At 45.9% G+C, this 26,790-nt stretch overlaps 1 protein-coding gene across 1 annotated transcript in view; it reads left to right on the top strand.

Annotated features, from left to right (window-relative positions):
• Positions 1-24,495, top strand: part of CRELD1 (CRELD disulfide isomerase 1) — a 73,914-nt gene extending 49,419 nt beyond the window's left edge. Inside the window, exons 7-11 of the mRNA XM_086939370.1 lie at positions 7,609-7,704; positions 8,390-8,473; positions 9,322-9,417; positions 15,774-15,914; positions 22,534-24,495. Coding sequence (XP_086795496.1) covers positions 7,609-7,704; positions 8,390-8,473; positions 9,322-9,417; positions 15,774-15,914; positions 22,534-22,754 — 638 coding nt within the window. The 3' untranslated portion in view covers positions 22,755-24,495. The remainder of the gene's footprint in view (positions 1-7,608; positions 7,705-8,389; positions 8,474-9,321; positions 9,418-15,773; positions 15,915-22,533) is intronic.
• The last annotated feature ends 2,295 nt before the right edge of the window (positions 24,496-26,790 follow it).

Genomic DNA, 26,790 nt, shown 5'->3' with positions numbered 1-26,790 from the left:
GGAAGTGGCTATTCCCAGGTTCACTGCATTGCATGCCTATCCCTACTGTATAACAAAGCACCCCATATTCAGGAAGTGGCTATTCCCAGGTTCACTGCATTGCATGCCTATCCCGCTCATACTGTATAACAAAGCCCCCCATATTCAGGAAGTGGCTGTTCCAAGGTTCACTTCATTGCATGCCTATCCCGCTCATACTGTATAACAAAGCACCCCATATTCAGGAAGTGGCTGTTCCAAGGTTCACTGCATTGCATGCCTATCCCGCTCATACTGTATAACAAAGCACCCCATATTCAGGAAGTGGCTGTTCCCAGGTTCACTGCATTGCATGCCTATCCCGCTCATACTGTATAACAAAGCACCCCATATTCAGGAAGCGTCTGTTCCCATGTTCACTGCATTGCATGCCTATCCCGCTCCTACTGTATAACAAAGCACCCCATATTCAGGAAGTGGCTGTTCCCAGGTTCACTGCATTGCATGCCTATCCCCTTTGTACTGTATAACAAAGCACCCCTTATTCTTGAAGAGGCTCTTTCCAGGTATATTGCATAGACTGGCTATCCCCTTTGTACTGTATAACAAAGCACCCCTTATTCGGGAATTGGGGGTTCCCAGATACACTGCATCGAGTGGCTTTGTACCATACCATATACCATCTTTTTGAGCACTCCCGTTTAGCTCCCAAGTAATTCTTAGCCCGTGTCTGGCTGTTTTTAAATACCCCACCATCAGGAACGACTATCCCGACTTTCTTGTTATCGCGCTTTGTGTAAAACACGCCATATCCAAGAATTGACTCTTCCCCATTACCCTGCGGAAAGACTGGCTAAACACAATCTTCTTGTGGTCACACACTATGTAAAAAAGCAACTCATAAGGTCTGTCTCTTCACAATTACCTTTTGCAAGGGCCAACTATACACACTTTTCATGCACACACTCTTTTACCCTGGTACCCCAAGATCCTACACTGGATGTACATAGTTCATTAGATGCGGATTATCCCCAATCTTCAAGTGGTCATCCGCAGTGTAAAAAGCGGCTCTCAGTCAGGGACCATCTCTGCACAAGTGCCTTGTGCAAAGGCTACCACAATCCTTTCATGCACGGTACCCCAAAGTCCTAGACTGGACGTTCATAGGTCATTAGGTGCAAATTCTCCCCAATCTTCACATGGTCATCCGCTGTGCAGAAAATCAACTCTCAGTCAGGGACTATCTCTGCACAAGTACCCTGCGCAAAGGATTCCGCAGTCCTTTCATGCACGGCACCCCAAAGTTCTAGACTGGATGTTCTTAAGTAGCCCCATCTTTCGGTGCTGATTATCCCCAGTCCTCACGTGGTCACTCACTGTGTAACGATGGACCCCAATATCTGGGACTGGCTGTTCACTGTACCCTGTAAAGAGAGTGAACATTTTTCTTGTGCCGGTGCACTATATACCAAAGATTCACGTCCCCGAACAATCATTAATGACTGCTTTGCTTTTGCAAAGTGTATTGAATTTATGAATAAGGCGATATAACAAATTTATCAAGCGATGCATTTTTAATGAAGTATCCCAGATCTATTTGTACAATGAACTATTTGTATTTCATTATTCATTCTCCCAAAATAAAATTATTATAGAAAATATTCATGTATTTTTATCAAATTACTTTGTGAAAGTAAATGTGGTATATAACTATTTTCCTTAGTTCGATCTTATTACCCAATTCTATATTTTTTTAGTATCTGTATCGCTTCATTTTGAATACATGAGAATTTCTCTGAAAGTGGATGCTGAAACATGTCTCGAAAATTTGGTCTGAAATGGACCCCTACCAATATCGGTCACTCATCATCCTTTTTATTTTTAGGTATCGGATAGACAGCGCATGTGCTGTCTCAAAGAGACATGTTTTTTTCAATCTGTGGGCTTCAGCCCACCTATAGGCTTACCATTTGCTCGCTCTATCATCACTCTCACATCCTTTGTCCTGATTTGCCCTTGGCATGCATGTGTCATGCCTCTTCTTGTGTTTAGCCCTCCCCCAGGGCATCGACCAAGTACCTGTGTACGTCCACTGCTCCCGTTTTAGGAGCTACTTTTTTCTTTGTGTTTGAGCACTCTAAACGAGTGCTCGTGTTTTACAAGCGCCGTCTCCTCTCACATGCCCCCACCCACCCAAAGGCCCTATTCTTTTTCGTGACATCGCCTCAGTTTCAAACCTGCGGTCGGTGACGCTTACTTCCTCATACTGAAAGTGACAGCAACAGGGTAGAAGTATTTTTTTCTGCCGACAACTCTGAGAAAGGGAAGCCTTTTTAGTGAGGCTGGTGTTAATGGTGCATCATGACGGCAACTTCCCTCACCAACATGAGCCCAGCGCGGGTCCTGTGGGCAGTGGGCCAGGCATGCTGCAGGGGAGGGCTGTGCTTTTCTAATACATTTGGTGAGTTTTTCATGGGTGTGTTGGTCTGAGGAGGGTAGGTGGCTCAGAAGTCAGAATACTTGCAGAAGGGGTTCATGTGGTTCCACTTTAGCGGGACCACTATCTTAAATATCATATTTTTCCCCTTGGTGTGCATGACTAGGTTTGGAGCAGGGAGGCTATTTGCACCAGTGAAGCTTTAAGGGTTTGTGTTTACCACTCCATTCCTTTTGAGAAGCATGCAAACTTTGTGCCGCGTCACACGTACCTGCTAGGTGGTTCATATTTTGCTGAGGTCCAAACCTTTTGAAATGATGCTTCTTTCACGAGGCATGTTGTTTATCAAGCCAGGCTGCTGCTGGATTGGGCACGTGCTAGGGAATTGGCGAGGGCCGGGGAGCAGCTGTGGGATCTGGGATCAGGCGATTGCTGCTCGGGCACTTTATTTCAATTTATATAATGACTGCTCCAGTCAGAGCCAAATGCAGGTTCAGCAACCCTCACTTGCAGGAAAACCGACTCACAGCAGTTTTGTAACATTATGGTTTTTTTCCCCAATTCGCCATAGCAGGAAGAGACAAACTTGGAGTGTTTTTTTCGTCAGTCTCTCCTTCAGTTACTGTCTTTGGACAGAGTTGCTAAAAATGAATCCAATATTTCCTTATTATTTCTCGACTTTCATCTCCTGCCACGGTTAGCCTCCACAGGCTTTGCATCAAGGCACACTTTCCCTAAATAAAATATAGACTTCAGGAAATTCACCTAATTGTTTTCAGCTGAAAATACGCAAGCATTTATTTGTTTTAAATTGTATAAATAATTTTTTCCTCAGTCTCGCTGTGTCTGAAATGTTGTACCTTCTCCTTATCCTATTTTTGTCCAAACAGTAATTTGAAAAACTTCTACACAACATTGTTGATACTGGTAAAATCAGAAATTGTATTTATTTGGTATAAAAGCTTGAAAAGTGGTAATAGAAGAATGGAAGACCCTGTCACAACAAATACAATTTTTAAAAAAGGTATTGGTCACTGGATTTGTCGACTAACTAGATAGACCTAGAAATATGCAGAACCCTTATCTAAAACATTACAACATACGAACTTCTGGTTAATGACTTGGCATTAAAATCGAGAGTGCACTGTTTCTGTCCTAGAAGTGATGGATTTAACAGCTTATACATTACGTTATTTTATTTGGGTGACATAAGGAGTGCCTGGGATTAGCCTGGATTATTATTTAGCCAGCGGCTACTCTTCGAAGTGCCATGAGTGTACGTGGCGCTGACCCTGTAGTAGTTAACTTGAATTTGTGTCTTTGTGATGGCCGTGTACTTTTTTCCAGCCGGGCACAAATAATCTTCTGATCGCTTCTGACCTCCATCTTCACAAATGTGAGACAAGACAAGACTTTGCCATAACTCCAACTGAATAGAAATATTTACTGTCTGAAAACATCTCTTCTCCTTCCTTAGGCCCCTGCCCCATTGCTACAATCAATCAATCAATCATTCATTCAATCAGGGGTTTATATAGCGCGCTACTCACTCGTGAGGGTCTCAAGGCTCTGGGGGGGGTGGGGGGGAGGGTGGTAGGTCAGCTTCGGATCAGTCGAAAAGCCAGGTCTTGAGGTCCTTCCTGAACGTGTGCAGGGTCGGGGAGCGTCTGATGTTCACCGGGAGCTCGTTCCAGGTCTTGAGATCCTTCCTGAACGTGTGCAGGGTCGGGGAGCGTCTGATGTTCACCGGGAGCTTGTTCCAGGTCCTGAGGTCCTTCCTGAACGTGTGTAGGGTCGGGGAGCGTCTGATGTTCACAGGGAGCTCGTTCCAGGTCTTGAGATCCTTCCTGAACGTGTGCAGGGTCAGGGAGCGTCTGATGTTCACCGGGAGCTCGTTCCAGGTCTTGGGGTCCTTCCTGAACGTGTGCAGGGTCGGGGAGCGTTAAGCATGGGCGGAAAATCCGTTTCGCTCGCGGATTTTGCGGATTTTCGCTAAATTCGCAATCCGCGAGATTCGCGAATCTCCCGCAAAATCCGCGAGCAGCGGATTTTATGGCTTGCTCGCACTGTTTGCGTGAGTTCGCGGCTTTCCAGTACAACTTCGCGCCCCTCCAGTACAACTTCGCGCCCCGCGAATAAGCGCTAAATTGCAGAAATACGATCTTAGCAAAACTGAAACTACTTACCAGGTTCAAAAGTTCAGGCTCATCATTAGTAGCCATTTCCTGTAGTGCTTCCTGAGGGGCCCCTCCAGAGTTCAGTTGCCAGTTGCAACTATTATGTGACCCTGCTCTGAACCTCAGAATAGTTACACATATGCCACAAAGGTCCTGAATTACAGCTAAGGGAGACAAGCAGGAGCCAGGCTGGAAGTTCAAATCCATTAATCAGCCCCTAATTCATTATTGTCAGTTGGGGCAGGGCAGGTGTTGTAACTAATTTTGCAACAATGAAAGCACTTAGCAAGTACAAAAGATCACTAACCAGGAAGCACTATGGAAGCAGGTGCCAGCTAAAAAGATATTCTGTGACACATTAATCAGCCCCAAATTAATTCAGGTCACTTGAGGCAGGGAAGGTGTGCTTTGCTTTGCCACAATAATGTAAAACTGGACAACCAGAGGGTGCTGTGATGAAACAGAGGGTGGCATGGGTGGGCCAGAGGGTGGCATGAGTAGGCAGAGAGTGGCAGTGGTGACAGAGAGTGGCAAACACAAAAAAAAAAAAATTCGCGAGAATTCGCGGATTTTGCGGATTGCGAGTTCGCAAATCCGCAAAATTCGCAAACGCGAGATTCGCAAAATTTGCCCATGCTTAGGGAGCGTCTGATGTTCACCGGGAGCTCGTTCCAGGTCCTGAGGTCCTTCCTGAACGTGTGCAGGGTCGGGGAGCGTCTCATGTTCACAGGGAGCTCGTTCCAGGTCTTGAGGTCCTTCTTGAACGTGTGCAGGGTCGGGGAGCGTCTGATGTTCACAGGGAGCTCGTTCCAGGTCTTGAGATCCTTCCTGAACGTGTACAGGGTCGGGGAGCGTCTGATGTTCACTGGGAGCTCGTTCCAGGTCTTGAGATCCTTCCTGAACCTGTGCAGGGTCGGGGAGCGTCTGATGTTCACGGGGAGCTCGTTCCAGGTCTTGGGGTCCTTCCTGAACGTGTGCAGGGTCAGGGAGCGTCTGATGTTCACAGGGGGCTCGTTCCAGGTCTTGAGGTCCTTCCTGAACGTGTGCAGGGTCGGGGAGCGTCTGATGTTCACCGGGAGCTCGTTCCAGGTCTTGGGGTCCTTCCTGAATGTGTGCAGGGTCGGGGAGCATCTGATGTTTGCCACCAAAGGAACGTTATACTGAGACATGTATCTAAATGCTCTGTCGTCCCGGGGTCTAAACAGGACTGTGATATGTTACCTCACCCACCGTTTGGACTCTGTGTCCGAGTGATTGATGAAGTCTGCCCATAGTCTCCTTCCAGTTTCTGTCCCTTAAGGATCCGCCCGCAATCCCCTCCTCTTCTGCCTCTACCCCTATTTCCTGGGACAATAACCATCTTATGATTGTTCTAGAACCGCTTTGCAAGTGACCCCCACATCAGCATCTGCTGCACTCCAGTGGGGTCTGGTGAGTATATAAATTGGTAGGGAGCAAACTACTACTTTGAAATGCACTGAGAGAACGAAGACACCCCATTTCCCTTTAGATACACTGAGCTGTGTCTAAAAACCCTCCCAGAAAGGCTTCCAAAAATGGGAGGAATACAGCATTGTATAATAAGTGTTTACCAAGAAGGCAAAGGATTTTCTGGTTGTTCTCAGCTTTCTCCATGTTTCCCCCCAACCTAGACCTGCTCTGGAACACCTGGGGACATATTAGAAGTGGTGCTCTGCGGAGCAACCGACATGCAAGCCTGCATTTTGTGCAGACAACTGAGCGGCCTCTTCCGTAATACTGATAGCACTGGTACACATGTCCCTCCAGTGCCATCTTGAGAGGTATCACGGCTGCAAGGTGATGTCTAAGCTGCCTATAGGACCCCTTTTACCTTTTGAGAGGGCTGCCCTTTAGAGGCACACTGACAGTGTTCCAGAAAAGGTGGCATAGTGTCAGCGTGCCCCGAAGGACAGCCCTCTCAAAGAATAAAAGGGGTCCTATTGGCAACTCAGACATCACCTTGCAGGCGGTGGAGTCACTCACTGCGTCCGCCTGCAGAGGGGATCGCAAACCACTCCCTAAAGTGCAGGCGGGTTGCTGCCTGCTCATAAAAACACAGAGCGGCTTAGAAGCTACCCCTCCGTACTCACCTGAATGCGCTCCCCCATGACAGCATGAGTCCGCAGCAGCCCTGTGAGCAGCACATTCATTGTAACAGGACGCACTGTCTCCATTTGCACCTTCTGAAAGGTGCAGCGTGGTGCAAACAAAGACAGTGCCCCCTATATGTAATACGCCGCAGGTCTACTCAGGAAGCAGAAACCAGGAATATCTGGTGTCGGAGTCAGAGGCCAGGACATACACCGATTGTTCAAAAGGAATTAACCGAGGAGAGGAAAATCCAAAAGTGCTAAAAATTGCTAAATTTTTGACAACCAAATTTCTCCCTTGTCGGCCTACTCCATCGTCAGTCGTTAAAAACATTTCAGGAGCAACACAGTGCCAGATTTGGTAAATGTTTTTCCTGTAACAAACAGTCTGAATCTCTAGTTGTGATTGCAAAACTTTTTTCTTCACTACGTACTAAAGCCCTTTTAGGAGTTGTTACATTTGACTGAAATCGCTTTCTGACTCCATATCCAATTTCTATTTTGAAGCAGGATGTGGTAGGCGTCTTTTTCAAATATAAATTCGGTGTGAGATGTATTCCTGTTTTACAACTGAAGTCTGGTCTTAAAACATTAAAAACATTGTGAAATGATTACCTAGATGAGATGGTAATGCATCCACAAAGGAGAAGGGGAAGAAGAAGGGGTCCCCTTGGAAACCCTCCCTCTCTGAGAATGTGAGAATTTGGGGGGGGGGGGGGGGGGGGGGGTGGTTTGACCGTGGTCCATGGAACCTCTGCAACTCTTCTCTTTAAACTCTGCACTGTGATTTAGCTAATAATTGAGATATGCCTACCTTATATTATTTTCCTTTTTGCACATTGATATGTAGAGTATATCATGTTCTTCAGTTTGTTCTGAGGTTTTCTCTCTGCTCTTTTAACAGAGTGCTTCGCGTCTTGTAGTAAGTGCACGGGGCCTGCGGACTCGGACTGCGTGCTGTGTAGGAAGGGCTGGCTGCTGCACGAGAACAAGTGCCTAGGTGAGTGCCTGTTTATGGATGTCCTGCCTGGCAGAACCTGTACCAGCATCATGCCCCTGGTTCCTCCACTGTCCACTGGCTGGGTTGTCCCTGGTTCCTCCACCGTCCACTGGATGGGTTGTCCCTGGTTTCTCCGTCGTCGACTGGCTGGGTTGTCCCTGGTTTCTCCGCCCTCCACTGGCTGGGTTGTCCCTGGTTCCTCCGTTGCCCACTGGCTGGGTTGTCCCTGGTTCCTCCTCCGTCGTCGACTGGCTGGGTTGTCCCTGGTTCCTCCACCGTCCACTGGCTGGGTTGTCCCTGGTTCCTCCACCGTCCACTGGCTGGGTTGTCCCTGGTTTCTCCGTCGTCGACTGGCTGGGTTGTCCCTGGTTTCTCCGCCCTCCACTGGCTGGGTTGTCCCTGGTTCCTCCGCCGTCCACTGGCTGGGTTGTTCCTGGTTCCTCCGCCGTCCACTGGCTGGGTTGTCCCTGGTTCCTCCGCCGTCACAGGCTGGGTTGTCCCTGGTTCCTCCGCCGTCCACAGGCTGGGTTGTCCCTGGTTCCTCCGCCGTCCACTGGCTGGATTGTCCCTGGTTCCTCCACCATCCACCGGCTGTTGGTACCATTGTTCCTTGTCATGTCAAGGGGCCTTGCCGGGCAGTCTATGATGTCTTTGGTTCCTGACTTGACTCTTTTTCACTCTCCAGACATAGATGAGTGTGGGACAGAGATGGCTCGCTGCAGGGCAAACCAGTTCTGTGTGAACACGGACGGGTCCTACGAATGTCGAGGTAGGAGACTATGTGCTTATCTTCTGTGAAGACCCAGCCCGTGGGGTGTCTGCTTATTGTCTGCTCAAAGCCTAACCGTGTCTTTCTCAGTCTTCATGTCCTGTGCTTGTCTCCTCTTTGTATCTTCTCTTCACCCTCTTTCTATGATTTCTCTACTGCCTTACATCTATTTTTATGTTTGTGTAAAATTTGCATGATTTTCTTTGCCTAAAATTTGGGAAAAAATATGACATTTTACTTAATTTCATGATAAACAAATTTGTAACTATGCATTATATTTGAGCACAAATCCTTCCTCGCAGCACTTTTTAACTTGAGGACGTATATTTCTAAACATATAGCTCAAAAATGCAAACAACAGCTTCTTGCCTTGTCGTTGTTCATGTTGATCCCAAGCTATGTTTTACTGCGAATAATGCCATAATTGCACAACTAGCACAGTGGCGTAATTTCAAGAATTGTGTGTAACGCGTGTAACATGACTTGGAGGCTTGGAGTGCTGGGGTTGTTGAGTGTCTTGCATCTGGCATTTTTCAACTTGCTGATGCTTTGTGAGATGTGCGGTGATCTTGGCCTTCTGAATTTGCTGATGATGGAGTATTGCACCTCCTCGTACCACATGGAGGTGATGACTGGTGAAGGTGGGCTGTTGGCGTCTCTTGCTACTTGGAGCCTTTGAGGGATCCGGAAGAGTCGTATGCATGATATCTTTTGGAGGTGTGACTTTGAGCTTCCTCTATTGGCCTCTCCTGATCCTTAGCTGACACCTCCATAATTCAGAGTGGTTGGCCACTTGAAAGTCTCACTCCTGACTTTGCCTAATCCCGAATGGCTCTTCTTCTCCTCAGATTGCGACAAGGCCTGCATCGGCTGCATGGGTTCCGGTGTCGCCCGATGCAAGAGATGCAACATCGGCTACCAGCGGGATGGAGTCAAGTGTCTGGGTGAGTCTTTCCGACACCTCTTTCCACACCTGTTCATCTCCTTCCACTAGATTGTAAAAGCAGACCCTGTATTACAAAAGGATCATCGTTTGTGGTGAGTACTTGGCACCCATTGAGTCCAACGTGCTCCAAGGTCCTCCGGTAACACGGCCTGTGTAAACTATTTCCAATAATAGTTCATAAAATCATATTTAATGCTTTATTGCTGCGCCTCAAAGAGCTCTGAAAAGAGTAGATGCGTTTACTCAACTTGTTTGCACTCAATTTACATCAGTCTAACAAATTCAAACTGTGTAGTGATATTTATGAGGCAAGAAGAACCTCAGAGGGGCATTTTACAACTTGTGTTTTACATGAAGAATTGAAGTTGGTGCATCTGTGGGCCTCAGAAGTTGCACATGGATTGAGAAGATTCAAAGGTGGGATGAAGAGTGCCAAGAAGCGGACATATCCTTACTTTTTCGGGCAGTAATGCTGCTCTGAGTTCTATCTACATCCGATACACTGGGGTGTGGCATTTGTGTACTGATAGTTCATACCCTAGCACAACTCACTAGTTGTTATTTTATAGTCCTTGGAAGGATGAAAGACTTTTTCTGTCTTGCCAGAATAGGAACCACTGATGATCAGGTTACACAATGATCTCAGCACAAGGTACATTAGTGCACTGAGCTGTCTAACTGATCGCTTCCTCCTATTTATGACACCAAGACACAGCAGGTTCTAGAAGCTCATCCTGTGTCGTTATTATGCCCCCTCCAGGTGTGCAGGAGTTTGACGTCTGTTTGTAAGCCATGCAGTGTATCGTGGCATCCTGACTTCCGTTGGAAACCACAAACATTGTGGTTGTTCTACTGCGACGTTAGACACCCTGGCAAGGGTGGGCGCGATTGCTTCAGGGCAGACTGATAGAAGAGACGGCTGACTTATGTAATTTCTCTGCTGGACATGGTAGGACTTGTGTGAAACCAGCCTCGAAACCTGGCCTTTAGCAATAGATGAGCGCCTCCAATCACCTCCATTCCTATCTTTGCTATACATGCACATCTCCTGCACGGTCTCCATCTTTATTCAGGGGATTTGCTACTAGGGGTGGGTGTAACTTGCGTAATTCTTTCTAGCATAATCATTCATAGTTACTTAAGAATTCCTTGAGATTATGCAGAATAATGCGAGTAATTCTGCCTTTAGCTCTATTCCTTAGCACAAAAAGCATTTGCAATGCAATAGGTCTTGCATTCGCGAGAGTTTCAGCTATTGGCATTGTAAATGAGAAGCATTTTATTTATATTTTGAAAACCAACACATAAATAAAATTCATTTACAACTACCAAAGAGAAAAGACATAAAAAATAGCAATTACTGAATTGCACAAAAAATTGGGACAATCATATGGAAGACACCTTAAATACCGTATTAAATTATCTGTCCATGCTCCGACGTAACAGGGGAAACCAAACCTGGGCAGCTACAATACCAATCGGAGAGTTACCGCTGCCCAGGGTCGTAAAAACTGGAGCAAGCGAGGAGGTGTAGCGGAAAGCGCTTTCCTTTAAACAGTTCATTTGGGATCGGTTCTGAGGGGCCTTTCTTACTAACATAATGCACTTTGTTTCAAACTTGTGAAAACAATGCGAAGGAACATTTGAGCAAGCGTGGGGGTTTATGCATGCGTGATCTTAAACACCACAGGATCGTGTTAGAGTGGATCCGAGACTGGAGGGGAAGGGGGATATCAAAAAAGGGGGTAAAACGAATTCGCTGTAAATGTGGAAGGCTCCTACAAATCCGAGCTCCTTAACTTCCAAAGGCTGTGATTCAGATACACTATTATCTGCCATAACTGCACATACTTCCAAGCTGGCCGATCACCAGCATAGCGAACTATATAAATAGAGCATTTTTGCATTTCTGTGATTTACACTAGGCACGAGGCATACACATAATGCACAATTATTGCCTGCAGAGGACTTTCTAAGGTCACTGAAGTCTCTACGACTGCCTGTCTTCCAGAGGAGGTGGCTGCTTCAGTATCCGCGATGCATGACTAAGAGGCTAGGCTCTGCCTGTAAAGCTGTGACAGTCTGTGCCAAAGCCAGCTGAAAAAAATAGTGACCGACTCATGAAGGAGACGTGTAACGTCGCAGGTAAAAGAGCCAGTCCTGATGGGCAGTCACAAAAGGAGACAGGCCGGTAACAAGGAGGGACTAAGTAACCTCATTATCAATCGGAAGCCAGCATTTACTATGGACAATGACACCAGCCAATGAAAAATATGGGTGGGGCTTCCACATCACTTCCACAACATACCCTACTACAGCATGCCTCGCAGAGCATGCCCTGCAACGCTAGGCTTGAACTAAAAATGCCCCCTTGAGTCCAAAATGGACACGAGGATGCATTTTTATGCTAAGAAATCGCACTAAATGCATCAGAACACGATTAGCGAGTGACAGCTAACACCCGCTAAATGTGCTCATGGGTAGGGGTTTCCCCCAACTTACTCCCAGCATTAAGCAAGAAGGGGACATAGCTCATTTTACAAAATGCTCTCACTTTGTATTCAGAGAATTAAAAGTAAACACCAACCTCCATGGTAAAAGAATAAGCAGATTTTTGTCTAAAGACATTTGACCTCTGTCTTTGAATGCTCAGCAAACGTCGCAATATAAAGACGAACTTTAGAGGCGTCTTTATTGCTCATTCACCTCCCGAACTCCAGCATGGTTATTTCAGGGGAGCAACAGCACCCCAGAATCCCAACTTCCAGTATCTATGAATGAATGTAAACATTGTATTGCTGTTTCGCTTATTATGAATAACAGCGAAAAAATGTGTTGCAACAATTATCTGTCTGCACATTTATGAACCGTTGTTTAGACAATTTACCAGTGTTTGTATAACACAGCTGCTTGCTGTGTTTTGGGAGAACTTTATGATAACATTGTTTATTTATTTGACATCGTTAGACGATGCCACTCGCCTGCCTCCAGGAGTCTATAGGAGGAACAACCGGTCTGGCAGGAGGATCAGGGATTCTAAAAGTTTTCTAGGCCGAATTTAAGAATGATACTAAAAATTCAAGCCAGTGTCACCCATGATAATCTTATAGAGCAATTAAATGGTTATAAGCAACAATCTTGTGACATTATTGACACATCTGGGAGCATGTCTGTTGTGCCATTTGTGTGAGAGTTTATAATATAAGGTATCCAGTCTCCTTTGGGTCTTGGTGGAGCAGGGCGAGGGTAGCTATCAAGCTAGATATACATGCCATTTATATTGAAGTTAGGGTGTGTCGAAAAGAGCTGCCATCCTTCTTGCCCTAGTGGGGTTAATATCAACACCCTTATTGCAAAAAGTGATTTTATGCTACTGTTAAAGAACAGCCATTTGTATTGCAACCCATGGCCAAACGGCATCCTAAATCTGGGCGTAGTTCACGTAGTAGTGCTACGCTTCACACTACGCAAGCTACGCGAACTGCGTAGTGCACTGTGCATAATGCTGTTCGCACTGATTGCACAGTGCCGATTGCTTGTCCGAACTGTGCAATCATTGCAAACCGCGTCTTGCACATTGCAAGCGATCGTTTTTCTGCCGCTCGAGTAGATTTGTACTCGAGCGGCAGCTTTCTCAACATGGACTGGTAGTTTCTCATCACGAGCGGTCGCGAGCGTACGCGACCACTCGCAATGGGAAACCTGATCTTACCGGGAGGTTTATTTTCATGCTCGCGGTCGGCAACTTGATGTGGCTGATCGCGAATGAGGAAAAAGTCTTGTTGGGACGTTATTTTGCTCGGTCGCGGTCACCAACTTGACGTTGAGGGCCGCGAGCCATCAAAAAATGCCCGCTACGCCTTTTTGCACTGTGCTACGTGCAATTCCCGTAGCGCGTAGTTGCGCAATCTACGCTACCGTAGCGTAGTCCTACGCCCAGGGTTAATCCGGATTGCTTTTCTTGAAGAAAAACATAATTCTTGGTGTCATACTTTGTGTATTTTTAGAACTGGTGTTAACCAAGACTTTTTGATTTTACTAAAATAATATATGTGATATACTTACTCTTAAAGCCAGCCCTCTTCATCCATTGATCAGTTGTTGTGTCATTTCCCATACTTCTTCTGCCCACTACAACATAGACAACGGGTCATCCACTTCAGCCATTGGCTAACCTCACTGTGAGGTTTGACACTCTGCCCTTTCACCAGGAGCACACCCACAGACAGTAGTTCCCTTCTGTGCAAGAAACTTTAGGTAAGGTGTGTTTTTAAAACCATTTGTTTTTCCTTTTTATTTATTTATTTATTTATTTATTTATTTATTTATTTATTTATTTATTTTTTTTGATTGAGGTGCACCAGGCAGCTTCCACAACAATAACCATGCATAAACCATGACAACACAAAACAAGTGTTGACAAAGGTAACAGTCTAGCAGCCAACACAACGCCTAAAGGCTTTGCTAATGCAGGTTCACCAATGTCCGCATGGTTGGAATCATCCCACCTTCTTGGAATGGCTCTATGATTGCAGACACTTCATAAACAAGAATCTCCTTCCGACCCTAAAATTAACCACTAATTTCTTTACTAGTTTCAGAGTTTACGCTTTTTGCATAATTTGTTTGTAAACTCTTGCATGGGCTTGTGACAAAGCTTTTTAAAAACTTTTACACAAACTGGTTTCCACAGAAAGACTGATTTTGAGTCATTAATATTATTGTGTTTTAAAGAAATTAATTTTGTCGATCACGTACCGGAACTGGCACTGGTGAATTGTATTGATACGGTGCTGATATGTTTTCAAATTTCATCACTGAATTTTGTTTACAAAATGTCATTGACTGGCCCCAAGTATCATTTGAAGTCAACAATAAACAAACATACAGTTCAGCAAGATATGGGCTTTGCATTAAAACACAGTTTAATCAAACCCAACGCTTGTGCTCTGAAGAGGTAATCCTGCTTAGTGTCTTAACTTTGTTTAACATTTAAGCACATTTTTTTGCTTTAGTTTACTTCACACACCAGGGGGCTAGATTTGCTAGCATTTTGTGTCATGGTTGCACCACTTTTGTGGCGCATCCATGACGTAAAATGCTAGTAGATATTTACAAAGCCAAGCAAGGAGCAATTTGCGCCACGTTGCGTGGCTTTGTAAAGAAAATGTAACCCAGCGGCTCGCACTGCATTGCATTTAATTCTGAGAGGTGTTCCATGGGTGGGACATGGGCATTCCCATGCATTCCCCCATGAATTTCTCACAATCCCAGAGTTACACAGGTTTCTAAACCTGGGATTGCATTAAATCGCTACGCCTCCAGAGGATGTGGTAACGAGAAGAAAAATCTTCTTTTTCTCTTTATTTCCTCTTTCTGTGTGTGCTGCAATCTGCAGCACACACAGAGAGAGGAAAATGCCTCGAGAGATTGGTTTGTGCAGGAAGGTGTGCCTTCCTGCTCAGAAACCATTCTCCTTGTAATGCAGGCACCTTTGCCTGCGTTGGCGCTAGGCTGTCGATGTGCGCCAGTGCTTTGCGAGAGCAGATGTGTCTCATATCTTAGTAGATATGGAGCGTTTCTGCACTCTCCCTTTCACGCAACGCAGCGAGTTGCCTCGCTATAATGCGTTGCGTTGAAGGCTAGTAAATCTGGCCCAAATTGTTAGTTTGAAGGTTCCTAGTCAAAGGGCCTAGATACTAATAAACGGCATCACTTACATTCTACAGAATCCATAAACATATTATTTGATTATGTCCTGGCTTTTTTTATCGTTATTTTTTTATTTTTTAGAGTATAACATACAACACCTTTCATCGTACGTTCGATTGCTATACATACTTGTTTCAAGTGTTGCTCAGATAAAATAACGAAATGTCATCAATTAATATTTAAATCAATAAACTAACATGCCTAACTCTGTAGCACTTCTTCACTTGTGTTGTAGTGTAACTGATCATCATCTTGGGGCTTGGGCGAGGTGGCATAGAGCCCACTTACATTGTGTTGGGGTTTCAATGTCAATTAAAAAACTTTTGAACCCAGCCTGATTGAAACCTATGGTGTGGCCACTACTGTGGGTCTCTGGGTCATCCTTTTCTTGAGTCTCCCAACTTCATTCATGTTCCTGACCATCCCGTCCTCTAAATTCTGCTAGAATTGACTCTCAGTTTTGTGTACTCTCTTGACAAACTTCTTTATAGTTGTCTTTTCGCGTTGTTCTTAGTGCTGAGGTGAGTTCCAAACCCGGGTAGTAAGCATGGCATGTGACTGTGGGCACATTCAATGCCTCCAGCAGTCCAGAAGAACGTTGCCTCCTCTCACCATGTGCCCCTTTCTGCTTTGCCCGCTCAGATGTCGACGAGTGTGCTGCTGAAGAGCCCGTCTGCAAGGGGTACCACGAGACCTGCATCAACACCGATGGTGGTTACCAGTGTGCGTGTGAAAAGGGCTATTCCAGGAAGGATGGAGGGTGCGTGGAGGACAACCCTGATGGTGAGTGTATGACTTGTGCTGTACACACCCCGTGTGTCACTGCAGACTGGACTTATTCCATCCATTACGACTATACACTCTTTTGCAAAGTATTTATTAGCCACACAGGCCTCTTTTTCATGGTAACGCCTTGTGCTGTTTGGTCAACCTTTCGCCTGGGTCTGACCTTTCCATGTGCAATATTTGATAATGTTTTGCCTTGTCCACTAGGAAAAACCTCAGACCTGTACTTGGCCTTGACAGCTTCTAGACACCTTCTCCAAAGAAGTTCTTCCTGAGTCCCTGGAAACCTTTACGCTCTTGTTATAGATATGCACCTCACACACATATACTCACACTCGTATTCTCACACACATTCACTCACACACTGGCGATCACCTCTGTGTATTTATAGTTAGTTCAGAGTTTCAATAGGAGGACATTTTTTTGTTCAGTTTGGCAAATCTGCTCAAAATACTAATAAAAAAAAAATAATAATAAAAGCTACTTCGCCGTGGCTTATCCGTGGAATGTTTTGCTCCAATCCTTCAAGTTGGGGGCAAGAAAAGGATGTGTCACTAAATTTTAAATTCACTTGTTAATTTCCATGTCAAATTTTGCTTTCTGAACGAAGAAAATTGGCTGAAGGCAATTGCACTCATTTTGGCAGAAAGTTGCTGCTTTACCCAGCATGCTTTTTGCGATTTTGTGTAAATACATTCAGCCTTTTTTGAGAAATTAGCATTTGAATAGGTGCTTGGAGTGGTCATGAAGGGGTTAAAAAGGAAGGCATATCTGGACGGCTGGTCCCATAAAAGCATCGCAGTATCAAACACACCATAAAAAAAAATAGGACCTCTCAATTGGCTGAGGAAACTTTTTCTTCAGTTGGACATTTTTTGTATGTGGGAATCAAGCGATCTGATTGGGTGGCCACAACTGAGGACAAAATGTTGTGGCTGTTCGTACAAAATAATATAAGGTGGCAGGGTAGGTACACCCTGACCCCTAGGCACTTGTGGGGTGGTTCCAGACAGACAGCCCAGCTGCCAAAGTTTTTTAAACAAAACTTTTTGCATGGTGGTTACCGCTATACTGCCATGGGCCCCAGTGCGGCCCTATCATAACGTATTGCAGTGCTCCTGTGAGCGGCTCAGACTACAGTCCCATGACACTGCTGTACCGCGCCAGCTTTGTCAAGGATGGTTGCACTGTACTGTGGGGGTAAAACTGACATGGCAAGTACAACAGTACCCGCAAACAAATGAAAAAATATTGGTTGGGTGTCCACGAGGGCACGGGTCTTGGTCGAAGGCAGTGTGCAGCAGGAAGCTGGTCGAGTGCAGGGTCTTCAGCTGTATGCATAAGATTGGTTGGCTGTGGGTGGGGTTGTGCGCCGGTCCTAGTCAGAGGCCAAACCCCAAATCCCTGCTATAAACAGCTACAGAATTTGCGCAACGACTTTGTCTATTGTTTGTCTGAGGGGGTTGGGTAAATGGTCAGGGGAAAATATGATTAAAAAACATTTTAATGAAATACTCCAGAAAAAAAAAAAAGTTAAAGTGGCACTCTAGTTACCTATGGAAATACAATGTTAGCTTATGTTTATATACAAAAAAAGGAAATTCATTGAAAAAAGCAAAATTGACATTATGGTTAGTGTTTAAAAATAGCAAGTGGATAGTTAAAAGCCCTTAAAATTCACCAGTTTTAGTTTTAGTTTACTGAGCTAACAATAGCTTGCGCCCCTGCCATTTTCCTGCATATGACTTCACACATTACATCACTAATGACATCAGTGATTATATCATCCTGTCATTGTGGCAGCATCCTATAGGGCTTATGGACTTGAAGTAATTCAGCATGTTACACCCAAGGCCAATTTTCTGTTCTCCTTAATGGAACTGCCCTGTTAAAGACTTCACATGACCCGCAGTTTTAAGACGAGAGGTTGACATTATGCATTTGTCACTGAAAAGACAGCTTATTCCAGGCTCTATGGACAATTCTCCATAGTTTGGTAAAATATACTAAGCACATTCCTGAGATGAGCATAATGGTATACAACCTTAGAGCCATGCTTACAACAACCCCAGTGTGGGTTGAACCACCTCTAGGTGGGACACACCTACAATTTGTTGTATTCATCAATCTGCAGTGCCTCAACATCTTTGGAATAAACATCCACTCCTTATTAATGTCCTTGTTACATAGAATTTGTCTATAGTACTATACTCCAACTATTTAACACGGTCACATGTTCTGACATCTATTCTTGGTCAATCTATTGTCAGAAGAAGCTTTGGCCTTTCTCACAAATTTCCTGTTCAAGCCGCACCCTTCTTTGAAGCATGCGTCTGCAACCCACATCACAGCCTTTACCCTGCTCAATGAGGGCTAGCACTTGCACCCCAAACTTTACTGGTTTGTAAACGGTGCACCATATAACTTTCAATATGACAGCTACACTTGTCTCCAAGGATTATGCTGTTTCCATTTTATGCACTTGCAAGTGCGGACGGTAACTCTAGGCTCTATATGAATACAGGCCTTTTACTAAACACTTTCTATTTTCACATGATGTACGGGTTTATGGAGTAATGTGAATAGCAGTAGGCACAAGTTATAGTTAGATCACTTAGCTATAATTGGGGAATTACAATGGTTTTTCAGTCTTTAATCATTAGTTCTTATCTCATTTCAACGCATAACTATAACATCACTTTAACCCTTGATTTTTTTTTAGTTACTTTCTGTATTTTTTTTTTAATGTAAACTAAGATCTGAATACCATACTTCATTAGATATCCCTTTGCCCTTTGTTTAATTCAGTACGTTTTTTATTTTCTCATATTCAAAGTTGAGCATACGCCCAACCCCCTCGGGGAACCTGCTGCCAACCCTCCACCGACCCCTTGGGGCATGACCTTTGGCAGTGTGCAGGAGGTGGTTGGCTGCCAGGTCCTGAAACTTGGAGGCACAACCCGCCCACATCCACTAGAAAAATATAATGGGGCATAGTTATCAAAAGGCAGCCTATTGGCTTAGGCAGGGAATCACAACATGAACTAAAGCAATGTGTCACAATAAGCCAGTGCTGCACTAATAAAACTGCTATGGGTGATACCAGCTTCATTAGGGCAGGTAATGGCACACGGTTATCTTTGTAAATGTCAATAGATTATTTCAAAATATGCCAATGTCTGATAAATGTTATTGCAAGTAAAGTATTTTCATTCCAATGCAATGTTTTATTGTTCTGCTGCAAATGCAGCCCTAGGCCCCGCCAACAGGCGATCCGACACTTCGTACAAAAGAAACCGCTCAATAAGCCTGGGGTCATCAACTCAACCACTGAGCGACTTACTGTGACCGTTAAACATCCCTGTGGGGGCTGCTACACTCCTGGCAGCCCTGAAAGCATCTCCTCTTGTTGATAGTGCTCCCGTCCTTTCTTTCAGAGTGCTACAAAAGCCTCTCAGGGGCCCCTATCCCAGCTTATCACGAGCCACGGATACTTATGCAGTGATTTTCGTCTGTCCCCCCCCACCCCCCCTCACAATCCTTGTATTCCTTCTCCTGTTTGTGTTTTAAAAGGCAGCCTTACGCTATTGCTTTTAATGTGTCTTGGGGCCCTGGGCCACTCCAGGGACAAACCCGCTCTGCTGTTTTGAATCAATTCCCTGCTGACAGTGTACAACAGTCGAGATATTTCTAACTTTTTACCACCGTTAACTTATTCATGCCCACCGAGCACCTTTTTAAATGCTAATTTCTCAGAAATTGCTGAACAGATTTACACCAAATAACAAAAAGCGGGCGCTGAGTAAATTCTCACTTTTTGACATATTTGGTGTAATTCAGATATGTAGCTGAGATCAAACTTTGCTATGGGAATTAACATGGGAAATAACAATTTTGGGACCCTCCCATTTCTTTGCTCCAGCTTGACAGATAAGCGGTAAACTTTTCAAGAAGGAACCAAAGTAGGTGAACTCTCCTTTTTGAAAGCTTTTTGCAGATACATCAAACTGCACCAAAGTTAGTAAAGAATCAAAAAATGACTTTCCCAGATTAAACCACACAGTACATTTGAAGGGAAGAAATCAAGTTGAATGTATATTCCTTTGTTGGTACGATGAAAAGGATCTTTTTACTGTGTTACCATAATATAGATCGTTGGTCGTAGTACAACATCATGCTGCAGTTTTCAATCAATCAATCAATCAAGAATTTGTAGAGCGCACTACTTACCCGCTAGGGTTTCAAGGCGCTGGGGGAGGAGGGTGGAGGGGGTGTGGAGGGGCTGCAGCTAGTGGTCGAAGAGCCAGGTCTTGAGCAGTCTTCTGAAGGCCGGGAGGTCTGTGGTCTGACGTAAAATGAGAGGGAGGGTGCGGTGGGAGAAGGATCTGCCCCCGGAAGTGGTTCTGTGACTGCGAGGGATGGTGGCCAGGGACAGGTCGGCGGAGTGGAGTTTCCTGTTTTGTACGTAGAAGGAGAGTCTGTCGTTAAGGTAGGCAGGGCCGGTATTGTGGAGTGCCTTGTGTGCGTGGATCATGAATTTGAATGTTATTCTTTTGTCGACGGGGAACCAGTGCAGGCCTCTTAGGTGCGGGGTGATGTGGTCTTGGCGTGGGACATTGAGGATCAGGCGTGCGGAGGCGTTCTGGATTTGGAGTCTGTTGATGAGTTTGGACGGGGCTCCGGCATAGAGGGCGTTTCCATAGTCGAGTCGACTGCTGACGAGGGCGTGTGTGACAGTTTTCCGTTTGTCCGTTGGGATCCATCTGTAGATCTTGCGGAGCATACGGAGGGTGTGGAAGCAGGAGGAGGAGACCGCATTGACTTGGTTGGTCATGCTGAGCTTGGAGTCGTGGATGACCCCTAGGTTGTGTGCGTGGTTGGTTGGTGCCGGGGGGTTCCCAGTGATGCGGGCCACCAGGAGTCGTCCCACGCTGAGGGGTTGGGCCCGAGGATAAGGATCTCCGTCTTGTCCGTGTTCAGCTTGAGTCGGCTTGCCTCCATCCAGTTGGCGACGGCCTTCATGCCCATGTGTAGGTTGGATTTGGCGGTGAGGGAGAGTATTAGCTGGGTGTCGTCGGCGTAGGAGATCCTGCTGAGGTCATGTATTCTGGCGATGCGAGCGAGGGGGGCCATGTAGACGTTGAACAGAGTTGGGCTAAGGAAGGATCCCTGGGGGATGCCGTAGATGGTTTTGGTGGTTCCGGATTGGAATGGGGGGGGAGGACTCTCTTTGTTCTGTCGGTGAGGAAGGAGTTGGTCCAGTCCAGGGCCTTGTCTCAGATTCCTGCGTTGTAGAGGCGTGTGCGTAGTGTGTGGTGGCAGACGGTGTCGAAGGGGGCCGAGTGGTCCAGGAGGATGAGGGCCGCTGTCTCGCCGTTGTCGAGTAGGATTCTGATGTCATCGGTGGCGGCAATGAGGGCGGTCTCAGTGCTGTGGTTGCTGCGGAAGCCTGACTGGGAGGGGTCCAGGATGCGGTTGTCTTCTAGGTAGCAGGTGAGCTGGGTGTTGACGATCTTTTCCATGACTTTTGCCAGGAACGGAAGCAGGGAGATGGGCCGGATGTTCTTGAGGTCGCTTGGGTCGGCCTTGGGTTTCTTCAGGAGGACGTTGATCTCGGCGTGTTTCCAGCTCTTCGGGAAGGGGGCAGTCTCGAAAGAGAGGTTGATGATGTTGCACAGGTGGGGTGCGATGAGGCCGTTGGCTTTGTTGGCGATGTGGTGGGGGAGCGGGTCAGACAGGGAGCCTAAATGGACGGTGCTCATGGTCTTAGTTACGTCTTCGGTGCTCACGTTGGTCCAAGAGGTCAGGGGATTGTGGTTGGTGGAGCTCGGGGCCTTTGTCGTAGCGGGGTCCATGGGGTGCGTCCGGGGATTGAAGCTGTTGTGTATGTCGGTGATCTTGCGGTGGAAGAAGGCAGCGAGGGTGTTGCACAGGGCTTGTGAAGGTGGAATGTCGTTGGTGCAGGAGCTGGGAGTGGAGAGTTCTTTCACAATGTTGAATAGCTCTTTGCTGTTGTGTGTGTTGTTGTTGAGGCGGTCTTTGAATTAGGTTTTTTTGGTGGTCCTGATGAGGTGGTGATGGTTGCGGATGGCGTCTTTGTGGGCTGTGTGGTTGGCGGGTGTTCTATCGTTGAGCCAGATGTTCTCGAGTTTTCGGCAGTTTTAACACGAGTATGCTATATGAATGCTCCATCCTCCTTTGCAATGATTTTAACTAATCTGGCAACATTTATTTTGAATATTCTGCTTTTCCAATGGAAAGTGTGACATATCTATTACTACAGTCTGAGGACCAACACAGTGTAATATTAATAAATACATATATTTATTACATGATAAATGCATTAATTTTCCATAAGGTAAATATAGGTGGAGGAGATGGGCTTGGCAATGTACCTTTGAGTGCATTATTCAGTTTGTAACAATAAGTCTAACGTGTGCGTCATATTGTTGTGTATTTCTGTGACAAGAGTTATGTTAAGTTTCATCCACAAAGGGTGTTCCCTGAGAATGCTCAGACTCCTGAGGGGCAGGGTTGGGTGGGTGATGACTTTGTTTTGATTATGACTGACATATATCTATTTCCTGTCTCTTTCTATCCCTCAATTGGTTACCAGATGCGAGTGACAAAGGCTTCTTTGATGACATCACAGATGACGAGGTAGTCGTGCTGCAGCAGATGTTCTTTGGTGTGGTCGTTTGTGCTTTGGCCACGCTCGCCGCCAAAGGGGACATGGTCTTCACCACCATTTTTATCGGCGCTGTGGCGGCAATGGCCGGTTACTGGATGTCCGAGAAGGGTGACCGGCTGCTTGATGGCTTCATGAAGGGGAGGTAGTTGCACGTCCTGCCTTGCATCTTCTGAGCCTGCTCAAGACGTCTGGATTTAAAATGGCCTTCCAAGGAAGAGGGGGCGCAGACGAGACCTCTCCATGGAACCTGCAGGTCTCCCTCTGCGCCTCTCTTTCTAAAGAACCACTTCTCAGCCAAATCTTGAACGACCCATTGGAATCTATGATAGTTTTGGTTCTCACAGAACTGTTTCTCTTTCGTAGTTAATTTCTTAATCCAAAAATGATGTTTAAGTCTACGAGTAAGTGCGACGCGACCTTAGTTTGGATGAAATTTGAAACAGCAACTTCCATCTCTGGAGAGCGGTCTCCTGCTGTCCTTCTAAGAGTGACGACAGGGAGAGACTGGTAAAGGAGGGACATAGTAAAGTAGAAAAGAGAACAAGAACCTTTGGGACATGAAGAATTGAGAAAGCTTCAGACTCTGCAATGAGTAATGGCCTGCCTGCTGAGAGCTCCTTTGCAGCTGTCCATAGTCTAACATCTTGCCCTAATTTTCGTTGTTGACCCTCGCCTGGCCAGGCCAATTTCATTTCTGTTGGAGATAAGCATGGTCTGATTAAAGGACGTGCCCTTGAAATTTGGGGCAAGCAACTTGAGACTTCTGGATGCTACAGCTCTGTGCAGACCCAGAGTCCACCTGTGTGAAAAGTGCCACCACGCGAGGCTTGGCGTTGGGTTGGATCTGCATTTCATGCCACTGTTGTGCGCTCTCATTTGAAAACGGTCACGGTGCATGAGGGTTTCAAATGGTTTTTTGCTGCTTTCTGATTGGCTGTACTGTCAAAGCCCTGCTCCCCCCATATACAAAGACAATGAGGCAGTGGAAGAACTGATGAGGCATGCCACATGATAAATACTTTGTGTTATGATATTTATTTGTTAATTCGAGACAATGGAGGTAGCTCTGTGCCTGTAACAAGGCAGCTTTGTTCCTCGCTGCCCTGGTGTCATGTATGGGCAGAAGAAGCAGAGACTGGTGCTGAGGGGGGAATCTTTCAGAGTCTGTGTTAGGGGGATATGGGAGTTGGCCTTCTACTTCTTGGACTTTTACTGCAAGTGGGACATTTCTTTTTTACCCTCATGACCTCAATCGTCTCTGCGTCCCACCGGGAACTCAGTTCCTCCCTGTCCTAAGGATTCCATGCTGCCTTTGGGACTAGAACTCCTTCCTGCTCCTGGGTCCCTCTCCTGGGCACTTTTCTAGCCCCAGAAGGTGTAGGAAGAAGTGACCAGAAGGGAACAGGGCAATCTCCCCCCTCTCACGTTTTTAGGACAGAAATACACCTTGGATGCCTGTAGAGTGTGGGCTTCAGAAACAAGTGACATGCAAGCGTTACAAGCTTCTAACCAGGCTGGCCGAGGAGTGTTGAATTCTTCAGGGTGGAGGAGGGGCTTCATATGGTTGGATAACATGACAGGGATCGCAGGGTGGGAGGGACATCTTCGAATGGGTGGGCTATCAGAGAGTGGGAGTGGCATCGCAGGGTGGAGGCGGGCACTGCGGACAGGAAGAGTGATTTCAAAGTGAGACATCACACAATGAACGCTCACGAGCAGGGTGACCAAATGACTGCTGGTCAACTGGTCAACAATCTCCTATGCTTGACCCTTCAGTAAACAAAATCAGCACGTTCTGCATTGTAGGGTTAGCTAAGTTCTGCTGGCCATATTTATCTCGCACGCCCAAATACAATGATTTGTAAAATGAAACCAAGGATTTCAAAAGTTGTGGCTCTGTGGTGTGTGTTCATCTGGTAGTCTTAGTCGTGACATAAAACCCTGCGTGCTGCTCCTTTCTGCCGCGTGCTTTCATATGTCCTCTGCATGTGTTTTTGTGAAACCTCCCAGTTCTTTTTCCAGCCTGTTCTTGTAATCTTCCCACTTGTCCTCTTTCCTTCTCTTCTTTTCTGAGCGTCTGTCCTCGTCCGTCAGTCCTTGCCTTTCCTCGTTCCGCTCTGATGCTGTGTTCCTGTTTTATTCTCTGATAGTCCTCTCCTGTCCTGCTGCCTGTACTGTTGTCCGTACCCTTGTTGACCCTGCTTCCCAGAGAGTCCTGCTCTGTCCTATCTTCTGCAGTGCTCTGCCCCTGTTTGGTTGGACCTATTAGCATTTGGCTTCTAAGATGTGATGCTGAACTTGGTTTCTGATTCGGCCATTTTTGTTGTTTAGTTGGTGACCGAAGTCGGTTTCTTATTTCTCCACCTTTTTTTTTATTTAGGCTTCGAGATTGACTTTTGTGTTCTGAGAAGGCACCGTCCTCGCGTTTGATGCTTCTGAGAGAATGACATTTGCATGATGGGGCTGGGATTAATGGAGTAAGGACCAGGTTACTGAAGGGTTGGTAGGAACACCCACTTATGTATTTATTTGTGATATTTATGTCATCTCTGTGTGAAGCCTGAGATCTCCTTTGCTGCTGCAGAATCCCAAAGCGAGCTGTTCATTGTTGTCCCCCTTCACTTGAACTTGTAATTAAATGTGCACAGTTTCATGCTGTAAGGGCCTTTACAGCAACAGAAAACCCTGCGCTCTGTGGCACGAGTGATAAGTCCTCTGTGAAGAATTCTACAACAGTGGAGAAGCATTCATTGGAACTGCCTCTGGTAGAGGGCTGCATAAGTGATTTGAGTTCTTAAAAGTGGTTTCGGCTAAACTACTTTTCGCACAAGAACTTCAAATTATAGAATATATCGAAAAACAAGAAGAAGGAGGAGAAGAGAAGAAAAGGAAGAAAAATCGGTTAGTGTTGTGCATGGAATTCCAAGGCTGCAGAGAATCCTCGGAACAGATAATTTACTACTTCCTCCACAAATCAGAGATATTGGGAGATTCTCCCTCTGCGTCCAAGCAAGCGGAGGGAGTGGCTTCAGCTGGACGACGCGCTTTGGCAGTACATGCGTAGTAGGGCAGGTGTAGTCCGCACATCCACTTGCTTTCATGTCCGCTCCAAGGGAATAAGAGCACCATTTCTGCATCTTTAACATCCGGCAGATAAGCACTAGCTTCATTTTCATGGCATTTTTGCTGTGTTATTGATTACATTTGTGCTGCGAGGATCACTTTTAAAATTTGTTTTATTTGTGGCAATTATGGGCAACACGCAGAGAAGAGAAGGCGCTTCATCCTCACGCTCTCCTCAAACTAAGCACTCTAGATGTTCTAGTGAGGATGAGGAGGAGAGGATGAAGAGGATTGATCTCCAGAATTTGGAGGCCTTTACTAAAGGTGCTTCCTCATCTCTGCAAGGGAAGAAGGATCCAGAAACTGCCCAGGATTCTTACAATTCCATATCAGATGATGCCCCTTCCACGTCTGGGATTTATTGGCCCATATTGGGGAAATGTCAACTTTGCAGCAGTGGAGAGGCCAGGAGCGGCAGATGACCCATTGCTGAGACTATTTTAGAGGCCTTCCAAGTTGGGTTTGCACATTCATCAGTTTGTGCTAGATCTGAGTAAACAGGAATGGAAGGACCCTGATAAAATAATTTTTCCACGCTTCATGTCAAAGTTATATCCTTTGGAAAACATGGACTCCATGTTGCCTGATAATGTCCACGTGGATTCCGTGTTGGCCAGCCTGGTGGGCTGCGGCTCTATGGCAGAGGGAAACGATCCTTTAGATAAGAATGCGGATTCTACTATAAAAAAGTTTCTGCTGGTTCTCAATTGCCTTAAGAGCTGGGATTTATGGAACCTACATGGCCCTTTTTAATGTCTGCAGCACGCTACAAACCACTAACAAGTTTAAACTTGGACAACCCTGGCTGTGCGAGTCCAATATCAAATAGTTGGCCTTTTTAATGTTTGTCAGCCCTTTGGCTGAGGTCACTGTGCAATAAGGTTCAACCATTATTTCGTATGCTAATGACACACAATTGGTCCTCACCCGATCTCAGAACAGTGGGATCATGGCCTCTTCGCTCTGTGTTTGGTTGTCAGAATTTTGATACTTGGGTGGTCCTTAATTGCTTGAAGCTGAATGCTGGGAAGACTGACATCTTGGTATTGGGCAAACATC

Source organism: Lissotriton vulgaris, chromosome 9 (genome assembly GCF_964263255.1).
Source record: "Lissotriton vulgaris chromosome 9, aLisVul1.2, whole genome shotgun sequence".
Classification (NCBI taxonomy): Eukaryota; Metazoa; Chordata; class Amphibia; order Caudata; family Salamandridae; genus Lissotriton; species Lissotriton vulgaris.
The sequence above is the reverse complement of the archived record's forward strand: the minus strand, read 5'-3'. Positions and strand labels throughout refer to the sequence as shown.